The sequence below is a fragment of the Cinclus cinclus genome, unplaced genomic scaffold, assembly GCF_963662255.1.
Source record: "Cinclus cinclus unplaced genomic scaffold, bCinCin1.1 SCAFFOLD_307, whole genome shotgun sequence".
Classification (NCBI taxonomy): Eukaryota; Metazoa; Chordata; class Aves; order Passeriformes; family Cinclidae; genus Cinclus; species Cinclus cinclus.
In genome coordinates this window covers 2,501-19,662 of record NW_026912072.1, presented here as the reverse complement: position 1 = coordinate 19,662, position 17,162 = coordinate 2,501, and the positions used below count along the sequence as shown (strand labels likewise).

The window sequence follows — 17,162 nt, the reverse complement described above, 5'->3', positions numbered from 1 at the left end:
CAATGTCCCCGCTGTCCCCCCTGTCCCCACTGTCCCCTCTGTCCCCAATGTCCCCACTGTCCCCCCTGTCCCCAATGTCCCCACTGTCCCCACTGTCCCCAATGTCCCCCCTGTCCCCAATGTCCCCATGTCCCCACTGTCCCCTCTGTCCCCCCTGTCCCCAATGTCCCCCCTGTCCCCACTGTCCCCCTGTCCCCACTGTCCCCAATGTCCCCCCTGTCCCCCCTGTCCCCAATGTCCCCACTGTCCCCAATGTCCCCTCTGTCCCCACTGTCCCCAATGTCCCCTCTGTCCCCAATGTCCCCAACGTCCCCGCTGTCCCCACTGTCCCCCCTGTCCCCAATGTCCCCAATGTCCCCAATGTCCCCAATGTCCCCCCTGTCCCCCCTGTCCCCACTGTCCCCACTGTCCCCATTGTCCCCAATGTCCCCATTGTCCCCACTGTCCCCAATGTCCCCAATGTCCCCAACGTCCCCAATGTCCCCAGGAGCGGAACGCCGAGAACGCCATCGAGGCGCTCAAGGAGTACGAGCCCGAGATGGGGAAGGTTTATCGCAGTGACCGCAAGGCCGTGCAGAGGATCAAGGCCAGGGACCTGGTGCCAGGGGACATCGCCGAGGTGGCAGGTGGGGACACGGGGGGGACACGGGGGACACGGGGGGGACACGGGGGGGACACGGGGGGGGACACGGGGGGGACACGGGGGGGACACGGGGGACACGGGGGACACGGGGGACACAACTGGGGACAGCATTGGGGACACTGGGGACACGGGGGACACGGGGGGGACACTGGGGACACTGGGGACACGGGGGGGGACACTGGGGACACAACTGGGGACAGCATTGGGGACACTGGGGACACGGGGGGGGACACGGGGGACACAACTGGGGACAGCATTGGGGACACTGGGGACACGGGGGGGACACGGGGGGGGACACGGGGGGGGACACGGGGGGGACACGGGGGGGACACTGGGGACACAACTGGGGACAGCATTGGGGACACTGGGGACACGGGGGGGACACGGGGGGGACACGGGGGGGGACACGGGGGGGACACGGGGGGGACACGGGGGGGACACGGGGGACAGCACTGGGGACAGCATTGGGGACACTGGGGACACGGGGGGGACACGGGGGGGACACGGGGGGGACACGGGGGGGACACGGGGGGGACACGGGGGACAGCACTGGGGACAGCATTGGGGACACTGGGGACACTGGGGACACAACTGGGGACAATGGGGACACTGGGGATGGCACTGGGGACACTGGGGACAGCACTGGGGACATTGGGGACATTTTGGGGACATTGGGGACATTTTGGGGTCACCCAGGGGTCACTCTGGGGTCACTGAGGGGAGGGGACCTGGAACCTTCAACTCCCAGTGACCCCTCCCAGTCCATCCCAGTCCATCCCAGTCCCTCCCAGTCCATCCCAATTTGTCCTAGTCTGTCCCAGTCCCTCCCAGTTCCCTCCCAGTCCATCCCAGTAACTCCCAGTCTGTTCCCAGTTGGGGACAAGGTCCCAGCCGATATCCGGATCATCTCCATCAAATCCACAACTCTGAGGGTGGACCAGTCCATCCTTACTGGTACGAACTGGGAGGGGACTGGGAGGGACTGGGAGGGGACTGGGAGGGACTGGGAGGGGACTGGGAGTGACTGGGAGGGACTGGGAGGGGACTGGGAGGGGACTGGGAGGGACTGGGAGGGGACTGGGAGGGACTGGGAGGGGACTGGGAGGGACTGGGAATCCTTACTGGTCCATACTGGGGGGCACTGGGGCCGTACTGGGAGTTCTTGGGGGGACTTGCTTTGTACCAAACGGGTTCTTACTGGTTTAAACTGGTTTGTGCTTGTTCAGACTGGTTTATACTGATTCAAACTGGTTTATACTGGTCCCTACTGGTATCTCTGTGGGGGATGGGAAAGGGATTTGGGCTGTACTGGGGGGTGGGGGGGGTCACTGTGTCCCAAACTGGTTTGTACTGGTCCGTACTGGTTTATACTGGTCCGTACTGGTTTATACCGGTTATACTGGTCCGTACTGGTTTATACTGGTCCGTACTGGTGCAGGTGAGTCGGTGTCGGTGATCAAGCACACGGACCCGGTGCCCGACCCCCGCGCCGTCAACCAGGACAAGAAGAACATGCTGTTCTCGGTGAGTGACGTCACCTGTGTCACCTGTGTGACGTCACCTGTGTCACCTGTCAGTGTCACACCTGTGTGATGTCACCTGTGTCACCTGTGTGACGTCACCTGTGTCACCTGTCAGTGTCACACCTGTGTGACGTCACCTGTGTGATGTCACCTGTCACCTGTGAGACGTCACCTGTGTCACCTGTCAGTGTCACACCTGTGTGACGTCACCTGTGTCACCTGTGTGACGTCACCTGTGTCACCTGTCAGTGTCACACCTGTGAGACGTCACCGGTGTCACCTGTGTGACGTCACCTGTGTCACCTGTCAGTGTCACACCTGTGTGACGTCATCGGTGTCACCCAAACCCCCCAAATTTAACCCCAAACCCCCCAAATTTAACCCCCAAATCCCCATTTTTTTTGTTCTGAAACCCCCGAATTTAACCCCAAAATCCCCAAATTTAACCCAAAACCCCTCCCCGACCACCACCACCATTATTATTATTATTATTGTTATTATTATTATTATTATTAACAATAATAACAATAATAACAATAATAATAACAATAATAGCAATAATAATAACAATAATAACAATAACAATAATAACAATAATAACAATAACAACAACAACAACAATAATAATAATAATAATAATAATATTATCAATAATAACAATAATAGCAATAATAGCAATAATAACAACAACAATAATAATAACAATAATAATAATAATAATAATAGTAACAATAACAATAATAACAATAATAATAACAATAACAATAATAACAATAATAATAACAATAATAATAACAATAATAACAACAATAATAATAATAATAGTAATAATAATAATAATAACAATAACAATAATAACAATAATAACAATAACAACAATAATAACAATAATAATAATAATAGTAATAATAATAATAATAACAATAACAATAATAACAATAATAGCAATAACAATAATAACAATAATAACAACAATAATAATAACAATAATAGCAATAATAATAACAATAATAACAATAACAATAATAACAATAATAACAATAACAATAATAACAATAATAACAATAATAACAACAACAACAACAATAATAATAAATTTTTTTTTTTATTTGCTCTTCCCCCTCCCCACCCCCCAAACCCCCCTCCCCTCCCCCCACCACCCCCCAACCCCCATCCAGGGCACCAACATCGGCGCCGGCAAAGCCGTGGGCATCGTGGTGGCCACGGGCGTGAACACGGAGATCGGCAAGATCCGGGACGAGATGGCGGCCACGGAGCAGGACAAGACTCCGCTGCAGCAGAAGCTGGACGAGTTCGGCGAGCAGCTCTCCAAGGTGATCTCGCTCATCTGCGTGGCCGTCTGGGCCATCAACATCGGCCACTTCAACGACCCCGTGCACGGCGGCTCCTGGATCCGCGGCGCCATCTACTACTTCAAGATCGCCGTCGCCCTGGCCGTGGCCGCCATCCCCGAAGGTCGGCGGCGATCGTTGCAGGGGAGATTTGTGGGGTCGCCAGGACCATTCGTGGTCACTTTTGGGGTCTTGGAGGTCACCTGTGGTCATTTAGGAACTCTCTGTGGTCATTTATGGGGTCTTGGAGATTGTCCGTGGTCATTTAGGGACTCTCTGTGGTCATTTATGGGGTCTTGGAGGTCACCTGTGGTCATTTAGGAACTCTCTGTGGTCATTTATGGGGTCTTGGAGATTGTCCGTGGTCATTTAGGGACTCTCTGTGGTCATTTATGGGGTCTTGGAGGTCACCTGTGGTCATTTAGGGACCATTCGTGGTCATTTATGGGGTCTTGGAGGATGTCCATGGTCATTCATGGACCATTCATGGTCACATTTGGGGTCTTGGAGGTCGCCTGTGGTCATTTAGGGACCGTTTGTGGTCATTTATGGGGTCTTGGAGATGGTTTGTGGTCATTTAGGGACTCTCTGTGGTCATTTATGGGGTCTTGGAGGTCACCTGTGGTCATTTAGGGACTCTCTGTGGTCATTTATGGGGTCTTGGAGGTCACCTGTGGTCATTTAGGGACCATTCGTGGTCATTTATGGGGTCTTGGAGGTCACCTGTGGTCATTTAGGGACCGTTTGTGGTCATTTATGGGGTCTTGGAGATGGTTTGTGGTCATTTAGGGACTCTCTGTGGTCATTTATGGGGTCTTGGAGGTCACCTGTGGTCATTTAGGGACTCTCTGTGGTCATTTATGGGGTCTTGGAGATTGTCCGTTGTCATTTAGGGACTCTCTGTGGTCATTTATGGGGTCTTGGAGGTCACCTGTGGTCATTTAGGGACCGTTTGTGGTCATTTATGGGGTCTTGGAGGTCACCTGTGGTCATTTAGGGACTCTCTGTGGTCATTTATGGGGTCTTGGAGGATGTCCATGGTCATTCGTGGACCATTCATGGTCACTTTTGGGGTCTTGGAGGTCACCTGTGGTCATTTAGGGACTCTCTGTGGTCATTTATGGGGTCTTGGAGGTCACCTGTGGTCATTTAGGGACTCTCTGTGGTCATTTATGGGGTCTTGGAGGTCACCTGTGGTCATTTAGGGACTCTCTGTGGTCATTTATGGGGTCTTGGAGGTCACCTGTGGTCATTTAGGGACCGTTCGTGGTCATTTTTGGGATCTTGGAGATCGTTCGTGGTCATTTAGGGACCCCTCGTGGTCACTTTTTGGGGACCTTGCCATGACCCCCACAAGGCCCCAATGACCTCAGTGACCCCTGGCTGACCCCCCCTGACCCCCTCAATGACCCCTGAGTGACCCCAATGACCCCTCAATGACCCCACTGACCCCTCACTGACCCCCGAGTGACCCCACTGACCCCTGGCTGACCCCCCTGACCCCTGAGTGACCCCAACGACCCATGAGTGACCCCAATGACCCCGTCATTGACCCCTGGCTGACCCCACTGACCCCTCAATGACCCCTCCGACCCCCGAGTGACCCCCACTGACCCCTGGCTGACCCCACTGACCCCTGGCTGACCCCTCACTGACCCCCAAGTGACCCCCACTAACCCCTGGCTGACCCCCCCTGACCCCTGGCTGACCCCTCAATGACCCCCCTGACCCCCGAGTGACCCCCCCTGACCCCCGAGTGACCCCACTGACCCCTGGCTGACCCCTGTCTGACCCCCACTGACCCCTGTCTGACCCCCCCTGACCCCCGAGTGACCCCCCCTGACCCCTGTCTGACCCCCCTGACCCCTGTCTGAACCCCCTGACCCCCGAGTGACCCCCACTGACCCCTGGCTGACCCCTGTCTGACCCCCACTGACCCCTGTCTGACTCCCCTGACCCCTGGCTGACCCCACTGACCCAACTGACCCCCCTGACCCCTGTCTGACCCCCCCTGACCCCGGAGTGACTCCCCCTGACCCCCGATTGACCCCCCTGACCCCCGAGTGACCCCCCCTGACCCCCGAGTGACCCCACTGACCCCTGTCTGACTCCCCTGACCCCTCACTGACCCCACTGACCCAACTGACCCCACTGACCCCTGTCTGACCCCCCTGACCCCTGTCTGACCCCCCTGACCCCTGTCTGACCCCACTGACCCCTGTCTGACCCCCCCTGACCCCTGTCTGACCCCCCCTGACCCCGGAGTGACTCCCCCTGACCCCCGATTGACCCCCCTGACCCCCGAGTGACCCCCCCTGACCCCCGAGTGACCCCCACTGACCCCTGTCTGACCCCCCTGACCCCCGAGTGACCCCCACTGACCCCTGTCTGACCCCCCTGACCCCTGTCTGACCCCCCTGACCCCTGTCTGACCCCACTGACCCCTGTCTGGCCCCTCACTGACCCCCGAGTGACCCCCACTGACCCCTGTCTGACCCCCGAGTGACCCCTGTCTGACCCCCCCTGACCCCCGAGTGACCCCCCTGACCCCCGAGTGACCCCTCACTGACCCCTGTCTGACCCCCCTGACCCCTGTCTGACCCCCCCTGACCCCCGATTGACCCCCCTGACCCCCGATTGACCCCCCTGACCCCTGTCTGACTCCCCTGACCCCCGAGTGACCCCCCTGACCCCTGGCTGACCCCCCTGACCCCGGAGTGACCCCACTGACCCCCGAGTGACCCCCCTGACCCCTGGCTGACCCCACTGACCCCTCACTGACCCCACTGACCCCTGTCTGACCCCACTGACCCAACTGACCCCCCTGACCCCCGAGTGACCCCCCTGACCCCTGTCTGACCCCCCCTGACCCCGGAGTGACCCCCCCTGACCCCCGAGTGACCCCCACTGACCCCTGTCCGACCCCTGTCTGACCCCCCCTGACCCCCGAGTGACCCCCCTGACCCCCGAGTGACCCCACTGACCCCTGTCTGACCCCACTGACCCCTGTCTGACCCCCCTGACCCCCACTGACCCCCCCTGACCCCTGTCTGACCCCCCCTGACCCCGGAGTGACCCGCGGTGCCTTCCAGGCCTTCCGGCCGTCATCACCACCTGCCTGGCGCTGGGCACTCGTCGCATGGCCAAGAAAAACGCCATCGTCCGGAGCCTGCCGTCCGTGGAGACCCTGGGCTGCACCTCGGTCATCTGCTCGGACAAGACCGGCACGCTGACCACCAACCAGATGTCCGTCTGCAAGGTGCGAGGGACGCTTAGAGAATGAAATTTAAATTGGCATTTAAATTAAAATTAAAATTAAAAACAAGAAGAAGAAACGTCCCGGGGGATTTTACGTGGAGGGACCCGAAATTTCCGTCGGAGGAACGCGGGATTTCCGCGAGGGGGGGGGGTGGGAGATGAGATTTGTGATTGAGGAACCCGAGGTTGCCATGGAGAAACCCGAAATTTCCATGGAGGAACACGAAATTTCCATGAGAAACCTGAAATTTCCATGAGGAACACGAAATTTCCATGAGAAACCCGAAATTTCCATGGAGGAACCCAAAATTCAATTGGAAACCCGAAATTTCCATGAGAAACTCGAAATTTCCATGAGGAACACAAAATTTCCATGGAGGAACCCGAAATTTCCATGAGAAACCCGAAATTTCCATGGAGGAACATGAAATTTCCATGAGGAACACGAAATTTCCATGGAGGAACCCGAAATTTCCATGGGGAAACCCAAAATTCAATTGGAAACCCGAAATTTCCATGAGAAACCCGAAATTTCCATGAGAAACCTGAAATTTCCATGAGAAACCCGAAATTTCCATGGAGGAACACGAAATTTCCATGAGAAACCCGAAATTTCCATGAGAAACCCAAAATTTCCATGGAGAGCCCAAAATTTCCATGGAGAAACCCGAAATTTCCATGAGAAACCCAAAATTCAATTGGAAACCCGAAAATTCCATGAGAAACTCGAAATTTCCACGGACAACCCAAAGTTTCCATGAGAAACCCAAAATTTCCATGAGAAACCCGAAATTTCCATGGAGAACCCAAAATTTCCATGGACAACCCAAAGTTTCCATGAGAAACCCGAAATTCAATTGGAAACCCGAAATTTCCATGGAGAACCCAAAGTTTCCGTGGTGGAACCTGAAAATTCCGTGGAGGAACCCGAAATTCCCATGGAGAACCCGAAGTTTCCATGAGAAACCCAAAATTTCCATGAGAAACCCAAAATTTCCATGAGAAACCCAAAATTTCCATGGGGAAACCCAAAATTTCCATGAGAAACCCAAAATTTCCATGGAGAACCCGAAATTCAATGGACAACCCAAAATTTCCATGGACAACCCAAAATTTCCATGGAGAACCCAAAGTTTCCATGGTGGAACCTGAAAATTCCGTGGAGAACCCAAAAATTCCGTGGAGGAACCCGAAATTCCCATGGAGAACCCGAAGTTTCCATGAGAAACCCAAAATTTCCATGAGAAACCCAAAATTTCCATGGAGAACCCGAAATTCAATGGACAACCCAAAATTTCCATGGACAACCCAAAATTTCCATGAGAAACCCAAAATTTCCATGGAGAACCCGAAATTTCCATGGAGAACCCAAAGTTTCCGTGGTGGAACCTGAAAATTCCGTGGAGAACCCAAAAATTCTGTGGAGGAACCCGAAATTCCCATGGAAGAAACCCGAAATTTCCATGGAGAACCCGAAGTTTCCATGGAAACCCAAAATTTCCATGGGGAAACCCGAAATTTCCATGGAGAACCCGAAATTTCCATGGACAACCCAAAATTTCCATGGACAACCCAAAATTTCCATGGGGAAACCCGAAATTTCCGTGGGAAATCCGAGATTTTTTTTTTCCCTTGAGGAACCCCAAAAATTTCTGTGGGGAACCCAAAAAATTCCTCCCGAAAACACCAAAAAATTCTTCCCTGGGAACCTCTGGCGTCCCCAAAAATGTCCCCAAATGTCCCCAAAATTTCCCCAAATGTCCCCAAATATCCCAAAATATCCCCAAATGTCCCAAAATGTCCCCAAATGTCTCCAAAATGTCCCAAATGTCCCCAAAATTTCCCCAAATGTCCCCAAAATGTCCCCAAATATCCCAAAATGTCCCCAAAATTTCCCCAAAATGTCCCCAAATGTCCCCAAAATGTCAAAAATGTCCCCAAATGTCTCCAAAATGTCCCCAAATGTCCCCAAATATTCCAAAATGTCCCCAAAATGTCCCCAAACATCCCCAAAATGTCCCCAAATGTCCCAAAATGTCCCCAGATGTCCCCAAAATTTCCCCAAATGTCCCCAAATGTCCCCAAAATGTCCCCAAATGTCTCCAAAATGTCCCCAAAATGTCCCCAAATGTCCCCAAATGTCCCAAAGTGTCCCCAAATGTCCCCAAAATGTCCCCAAAATGTCCCCAAAATGTCCCTAAATGTCCCCAAAATTTCCCCAAATGTCCCCAAATGTCCCCAAAATGGTCCCAAAATGGTCCCAAAATGTCCCCAAAATGTCCCCAAATGTCCCCAAATGTCCCCAAAATGTCCCCAAATGTCCCCAAAATTTCCCAAAATGTCCCCAAATGTCCCAAAATGTCCCCAAATGTCCCCAAAATTTCCCCAAATGTCCCCAAATGTCCCCAAAATAGTCCCAAAATGGTCCCAAAATGTCCCCAAAATTTCCCCAAATGTCCCCAAATGTCCCCAAATGTCCCCAAACGTCCCCAAAATGTCCCCAAATGTCCCAAAATTTCCCCAAATGTCCCCAAAATTTCCCCAAATGTCCCCAAATGTCCCCAAATGTCCCCAAAATGTCCCTAAATGTCCCAAAAATTTCCCCAAATGTCCCCAAAATGGTCCCAAAATGGTCCCAAAATGTCCCCAAAATTTCCCCAAATGTCCCAAAATTTCCCCAAATGTCCCCAAAATTTCCCCAAATGTCCCCAAACATCCCCAAAATGTCCCCAAATGTCCCCAAAATGTCCCCAAATGTCCCAAAATGTCCCCAGATGTCCCCAACATTTCCCCAAAATGTCCCCAAAATGTCCCCAAATGTCCCAAAATGTCCCCAGATGTTCATCATGGACAAGGTCGAGGGTGACGTTTGCTCGCTCAACGAATTCTCCATCACCGGCTCCACCTACGCGCCCGAGGGGGAAGTGTGAGTGTCCCCAAAGTGTCCCCAAAGTGTCCCCAAAGTGTCCCCAAAGTGTCCCCAAAGTGTCCCCAAAGTGTCCCCAAAATGTCCCCAAAATGTCCCCAGGATGTCACCCCTGGGTCACCAATATGGCCCCAAAATGGCCCCAAAACGTCACCCCAAAGTGTCCTCAAAATGTCCCCGGGATGTCACCCTTGGGTCACCAGATGTCCCCAAAATGTCACCAAAGTGTCCCCAATGATGTCCCCAAACGTGTCCGCAAAATGTCACCCCAAAATGTCCCCAGGGATGTCCCCAATGTCCCCTCACTGTCCCCTCACTGTCCCCAATGTCCCCAATGTCCCCAGTGATGTCCCTGATGTCCCCTCAATGTCCCAAATGATGTCCCCAAAATATCCCCAACGATGTCCCCAATGTCCCCGATGTCCCCAATGTCCCCTCAATGTCCCCAATGATGTCCCCAGTGATGTCCCCAATGTCCCCTCACTGTCCCCAATGTCCCCAACGATGTCCCCAGTGTCCCTGATGTCCCCGATGTCCCCAATGATGTCCCCAGTGATGTCCCCAACGATGTCCCCGATGTCCCCAGTGATGTCCCCTCACTGTCCCCAATGTCCCCGATGTCCCCAATGTCCCCAATGATGTCCCCAATGTCCCCAATGTCCCCAATGATGTCCCCGATGTCCCCAATGTCCCCAATGATGTCCCCAATGTCCCCAATGTCCCCAATGTCCCCAATGATGTCCCCGATGTCCCCAATGTCCCCAATGTCCCCAATGTCCCCAATGTCCCCGATGTCCCCAGGTTGAAGAACGACCGTCCGGTCAAGGCCGGGCAGTTCGATGGCCTGGTGGAGCTGTCCCCAATGTCCCCAACGATGTCCCCAATGTCCCCAATGATGTCCCCGATGTCCCCTCACTGTCCCCTCACTGTCCCCGATGTCCCCAATGTCCCCAATGTCCCCAATGTCCCCAATGTCCCCTCACTGTCCCCAATGTCCCCGATGTCCCCGATGTCCCCGATGTCCCTGATGTCCCCAATGTCCCCGATGTCCCCGATGTCCCCAGGTTGAAGAACGACCGTCCGGTCAAGGCCGGGCAGTTCGATGGCCTGGTGGAGCTGTCCCCAATGTCCCCAACGATGTCCCCAATGTCCCCAGTGATGTCCCCTCACTGTCCCCGATGTCCCCAATGTCCCCAATGATGTCCCCTCACTGTCCCCAATGTCCCCAATGTCCCCAACGATGTCCCCGATGTCCCCGATGTCCCCAACGATGTCCCCAATGTCCCCGATGTCCCCAGGTTGAAGAACGACCGTCCGGTCAAGGCCGGGCAGTTCGATGGCCTGGTGGAGCTGTCCCCAATGTCCCCAACGATGTCCCCAATGTCCCCAGTGATGTCCCCTCACTGTCCCCGATGTCCCCAATGTCCCCAATGTCCCCGATGTCCCCAATGATGTCCCCGATGTCCCCGATGTCCCCAGGTTGAAGAACGACCGTCCGGTCAAGGCCGGGCAGTTCGATGGCCTGGTGGAGCTGGCCACGATCTGCGCGCTCTGCAACGACTCCTCGCTGGACTACAACGAGGTGACACCGCTGTCCCCAGTGTCCCCAAAATGTCCCCAAAATCTCCCCAGTGTCCCCAAAATGTCCCCAGTGTCCCCAAAATGTCCCCAAAATGTCCCCAGTGTCCCCAAAATGTCCCCAAAATCTCCCCAGTGTCCCCAAAATGTCCCCAGTGTCCCCAAAATGTCCCCAAAATCTCCCCAGTGTCCCCAAAATGTCCCCAGTGTCCCCAAACCGGTGACACCGCTGTCCCCAGTGTCCCCAAAATGTCCCCAAAATGTCCCCAGTGTCCCCAAAATGTCCCCAAAATGTCCCCAGTGTCCCCAAAATCTCCCCAGTGTCCCCAAAATGTCCCCGAAATGTCCCCAGTGTCCCCAAAATGTCCCCAAAATCTCCCCAGTGTCCCCCAAAATGTCCCCAGTGTCCCCAAAATGTCCCCAAAATCTCCCCAGTGTCCCCAAAGCGGTGACACCGCTGTCCCCAACCCCTATCCCCTGTGTCCCACCTGTGTCACACCTGTGTCACACCTGTGTCACTCATGTCACACCTGTGTCACTCATGTCACACCTGTGTCCCCTCTGTCCCCTGTGTCACACCTGTGTCACACCTGTGTCACTCATGTCACACCTGTGTCACACCTGTGTCACTCATGTCACACCTGTGTCACTCATGTCACACCTGTGTCACACCTGTGTCACTCATGTCACACCTGTGTCCCCTCTGTCCCCTGTGTCACACCTGTGTCACACCTGTGTCACTCATGTCACACCTGTGTCCCCTCTGTCCCCTGTATCACACCTGTGTCACACCTGTGTCACACCTGTGTCCCCTCTGTCCCCTGTGTCACACCTGTGTCACTCATGTCACACCTGTGTCACACCTGTGTCACACCTGTGTCACTCATGTCACACCTGTGTCCCCTCTGTCCCCTGTGTCACACCTGTGTCACTCATGTCACACCTGTGTCACACCTGTGTCACACCTGTGTCACTCATGTCACACCTGTGTCCCCACAGTCCAAAGGTGTGTACGAGAAGGTGGGCGAGGCCACGGAGACGGCGCTCACCTGTCTGGTGGAGAAGATGAACGTGTTCAACACCGACGTCAGGAACCTGAGCAAGGTGGAGCGCGCCAACGCCTGCAACGCTGTGAGTGTCACCTGAGGGTCACCTGTGTCACCTGAGGGTCACCTGAGGGTCACCTGAGGGTCACCTGTGTCACCTCAGTGTCACCTGTGTCACCTCAGGGTCACATGTGTGTCACCTGTGTGTCACCTGTGTGTCACCTGTGTCACCTGTGTCACCTGAGTGTCACCTGTGTCACCTCAGGGTCACTTGAGGGTCACCTGTGTGTCACCTGTGTCACCTCAGGGTCACCTGTGTCACCTCAGGGTCACCTGAGGGTCACCTGAGGGTCACCTGTGTCACCTGAGGATCACCTGTGTGTCACCTGTGGATGTGATCAAGCAGCTGATGAAGGAGTTCACCCGCCACACCTGTGTCACCTTTCCATGTCTCACCTGTCCCTGTGTCACCTGTCCATCTCTCACCTGTGCCATCTCACCTGTCCCATCTCACCTGTCCGTCTCTCACCTGTCCATGTCCCACCTGTCCATGTCCCACCTGTCCAGGTGATCAAGCAGCTGATGAAGAAGGAGCCCACCTGTCCCACCTGTGTCTCTGGTGTCCCTGGTGTCACTGCTGTGTCTCACTGGTGTCTCACCTGTCTCACCTGTGCAGGTGATCAAGCAGCTGATGAAGAAGGAGTTCACTCTGGAGTTCTCCCGGGACCGGAAGTCCATGTCGGTTTTCTGCTCCCCGGCCAAGGCCTCGCGCGCCGCCGTGGGCAACAAGATGTTCGTCAAGGTGGGGCACCTGGGTGACGTCACCTGGGTCACCTGTGGGGCACCTGTGGGGCACCTGGGTGACATCACCTGGGGCACCTGTGGGGCACCTGTGGGGCACCTGGGTGACGTCACCTGGGGCACCTGTGGGGCACCTGTGGGGCACCTGTGGGGCACCTGGGTGACGTCACCTGGGGCACCTGTGGGGCACCTGTGGGGCACCTGGGTGACGTCACCTGGGGCACCTGTGGGACACCTGTGGGGCACCTGGGTGACGTCACCTGTGGGGCACCTGTGGGGCACCTGTGGGGCACCTGGGTGACGTCACCTGGGGCACCTGTGGGACACCTGTGGGGCACCTGGGTGACGTCACCTGTGGGGCACCTGTGGGGCACCTGTGGGGCACCTGGGTGACGTCACCTGTGTCACCTGTGGGGCACCTGTGGGGCACCTGGGTGACGTCACCTGTGGGGCACCTGTGGGGCACCTGTGGGGCACCTGGGTGACGTCACCTGGGTCACCTGTGGGACACCTGTGGGGCACCTGGGTGACGTCACCTGTGGGGCACCTGTGGGGCACCTGTGGGGCACCTGGGTGACGTCACCTTCGTGACATCAGCTGTGTCCACGAGTGTCCCTGAGTGTTCCTGAGTGTCCCCAAGCATCCCCAGGTGTCCCACCACGTCCCTGAGTGTCCCCAGGTGTCCCCAAGTGTCCGCAAGTGTCCCCGAGTGTCCCCAAGTGTCCCCGAGTGTCCCCGGGTGTCCCTGGGTGTCCCCGAGTGTCCCCAAATGTCCCCAAGTGTCCCTGGGTGTCCCCAAGTGTCCCCCAACCTCCCCGAGTGTCCCCGGGTGTCCCTGGGTGTCCCCGAGTGTCCCCCAACCTCCCCGAGTGTCCCCGGCTGTCCCCAAGTGTCCCCAAGTGTCCCCAAATGTCCCCGAGTGTCCCTGAGTGTCCCCGGCTGTCCCCAAATGTCCCCAAATGTCCCCAAGTGTCCCCGAGTGTCCCCAGCTGTCCCGGCTGTCCCCGGCTGTCCCCAAATGTCCCCAAATGTCCCCAAATGTCCCCGGCTGTCCCCAAGTGTCCCCGAGTGTCCCCGGCTGTCCCCGAGTGTCCCCGGCTGTCCCCGGCTGTCCCCAAATGTCCCCAGCTGTCCCCGAGTGTCCCCAAGTGTCCCCAAATGTCCCCGGCTGTCCCCGGCTGTCCCCAAATGTCCCCAAGTGTCCCCAAATGTCCCCAAGTGTCCCCGGCTGTCCCCAAATGTCCCCAAATGTCCCCAAATGTCCCCGAGTGTCCCCGGCTGTCCCCGGCTGTCCCCAAATGTCCCCAAATGTCCCCAAATGTCCCCGGCTGTCCCCAAGTGTCCCCGAGTGTCCCCAAATGTCCCCGGCTGTCTCCGGCTGTCCCCGGCTGTCCCCGGCTGTCCCCAAGCGTCCCCCCCCCACCCCACCCCACCCCCCCATCCCTTACTCGTCCCCCTCCTCCCCCCGCAGGGCGCCCCCGAGGGGGTCCTGGAGCGCTGCAGCCACGTTCGGGTGGGCACAGCGCGGGTGGCGCTGACGGCGGCGGTGAAGGAGAAGATCCAGGGCGTGATCCGCGAGTGGGGCACGGGCCGGGACACGCTGCGCTGCCTGGCGCTGGCCACGCGCGACGCGCCCCCCAAGAGGGAGGACATGGCCCTCGAGGACTCCTCCAAGTTCGCCGAGTACGAGGTGGGGGCGGGTTCCTCTGGGTGGGGTTTTGGGGGTTTTTTTTGGTTTTTTTTTTGTTTTTTTTGGTTTTTTTTTGGCGGGGCGGGGTGGGGTGGAGGGGGAGTTTTGGTGGGGTTGGGGAGGGGTTTGGAGAACGGGTGAGGGATTTTGGGGGGGGGGGGGGGCGGGGTTCGGGGGGGTGGGAGATCGGTTTTGGGGGAGGTGGGAGATCAATTTTTACTTTAATTTTAATTTAAATTTATTTTGAATTTTAATTCCAACCACCACTTTCCAATTCCCAATTTCCAGTTCCCAATTCCCAATTCCCAATTCACTCCCAATCCCCAATTCCAGTTCCCGATCCCCACCCCCCACTCCCCTCTCCCCACTCCCCACCCCCCACCCCCCACTCCCCACTCCCCCCATTCCCACCCCCCACCCCCCACTTCCCAATTCCCCCATCCCCATCCCCCACCCCCCACTCCCCAATTCCCCACCCCCTACTCCCCAATTCCCCATTCCCATCCCCACCCCCCCACTCCCCATCCCCCACCCCACACCCCCCACTCCCCAATTCCTCACTTCCCAATTCCCCCACCCCCAACTCCCCATCCCCCACCCCCCACCCCCCACCCCCCAATTCCCCACTCCCCAATCCCCCCATTCCCATCCCCACCCCCCACTCCCCAATTCCCCACCCCCCACTCCCCACTCCCCAATCCCCCCACCCCCCACCCCCAACCCCCACTCCCCAATCCCCCCATCCCCACCCCTCAACTCCCCAATTCCCCCATTCCCACCCCCATCCCCCACCCCCCACTCCCCAATTCCCCCATTCCCCACCCCCACCCCCCACTCCCCAATTCCCCCATTCCCACCCCACACCCCCCAACTCCCCAATTCCCAGTCCCCAATTCCCACTCCCCAATTCCCCCCACCCCCCCACCCCTCACCCCCCAATCCCCCCACTCCCCAATTCCCCACTCCCCAATTCCCCACTCCCCAATTCCCCCACCCCCCACCCCCCCACCCCCCAATTCCCCACCCCCCAATCCCCCCACCCCCCACCCCCCACCCCCAATTCCCCACCCCCCAATCCCCCCACCCCCCCAATCTCGTAACTCCAATCTCGCATTTTTTTCTTCCTCCCCATCTCCCACCTCCCATCCCCCTTCTCCCTCCCTTTCCCCTCCTCTCCCCCTCCCCCCCTCAGACCGACCTCACCTTCGTGGGCTGCGTGGGGATGCTGGACCCTCCCCGCAAGGAGGTCATGGGCTCCATCCGGCTGTGCCGCGACGCCGGCATCCGCGTCATCATGATCACGGGCGACAACAAGGGCACGGCCATCGCCATCTGCCGCCGCATCGGCATCTTCGGCGAGGACGAGGAGGTCACCGGCCGGGCCTACACCGGCCGCGAGTTCGACGACCTTCCCCTGTCGGAGCAGCGCGAGGCCTGCCGGCGCGCCTGCTGCTTCGCCCGCGTCGAGCCCGCGCACAAGTCCAAGATCGTGGAGTTCCTGCAGTCCTTCGACGAGATCACCGCCATGGTGAGATGGCGCGTGGGGTTTTGGTGGAGGTGGGGGTTTTTGGAGGGGTTTGGGGGTTGGGGTTGAGTTTGGGGTTGGTACAGGTGGGGTTTGGGGTTGGGGTTGGGGTTGGTTCAGGTGGGGTTTGGGGTTGGGGTTGGGGTTGGTTCAGGTGGGTTTGGGGTTGGGGTTGGGGTTGGGGTTGGTTCAGGTGGGGTTTGGGGTTGGGGTTGGGTTTGGGGTTGGGGTTGGGGTTGGGTTTGGGGTTGGTACAGGTGGGGTTTGGGGTTGGGGTTGGGGTTGGTTCAGGTGGGTTTGGGGTTGGGGTTGGGGTTGGGGTTGGTTCAGGTGGGGTTTGGGTTGGGGTTGGGGTTGGTTCAGGTGGGGTTTGGGGTTGGGGTTGGGGTTGGTTCAGGTGGGTTTGGGGTTGGGGTTGGGGTTGGGGTTGGTTCAGGTGGGGTTTGGGGTTGGTTCAGGTGGGTTTGGGGTTGGTACAGGTGGGGTTTGGGGTTGGGGTTGGGGTTGGGGTTGGGGTTGGTTCAGGTGGGGGTTGGGGTTGGGGTTGGTTCAGGTGGGGTTTGGGGTTGGGGTTGGGGTTGGTTCAGGTGGGGGTTGGGGTTGGGGTTGGGGTTGGGGTTGGTTCAGGTGGGGGTTGGGGTTGGTTCAGGTGGGTTTGGGGTTGGTACAGGTGGGGTTTGGGGTTGGGGTTGGGGTTGGGGTTGGTTCAGGTGGGGTTTGGGGTTGGGGTTGGGGTTGGTTCAGGTGGGGTTTGGGGTTGGGGTTGGGTTTGGGGTTGGTTCAGGTGGGTTTGGGGTTGGGGTTGGGGTTGGGGTTGGTT

The 17,162-nt window shown here is 57.0% G+C and overlaps 1 protein-coding gene across 1 annotated transcript in view; it reads left to right on the top strand.

Annotated features, from left to right (window-relative positions):
* Nucleotides 1-523: 523 nt before the first annotated feature.
* Nucleotides 524-17,162, top strand: part of LOC134057155 (sarcoplasmic/endoplasmic reticulum calcium ATPase 1) — a gene marked incomplete at its 3' end in the record, with an annotated part of 19,091 nt that continues 2,452 nt past the window's right edge. The window contains exons 1-11 of the mRNA XM_062514185.1: nt 524-626; nt 1,517-1,597; nt 2,082-2,167; nt 3,345-3,642; nt 6,611-6,777; nt 9,614-9,702; nt 11,182-11,284; nt 12,280-12,411; nt 13,003-13,128; nt 14,599-14,817; nt 16,010-16,345. Of these exons, the coding sequence (XP_062370169.1) occupies nt 539-626; nt 1,517-1,597; nt 2,082-2,167; nt 3,345-3,642; nt 6,611-6,777; nt 9,614-9,702; nt 11,182-11,284; nt 12,280-12,411; nt 13,003-13,128; nt 14,599-14,817; nt 16,010-16,345 (1,725 nt within the window). The remainder of the gene's footprint in view (nt 627-1,516; nt 1,598-2,081; nt 2,168-3,344; nt 3,643-6,610; nt 6,778-9,613; nt 9,703-11,181; nt 11,285-12,279; nt 12,412-13,002; nt 13,129-14,598; nt 14,818-16,009; nt 16,346-17,162) is intronic.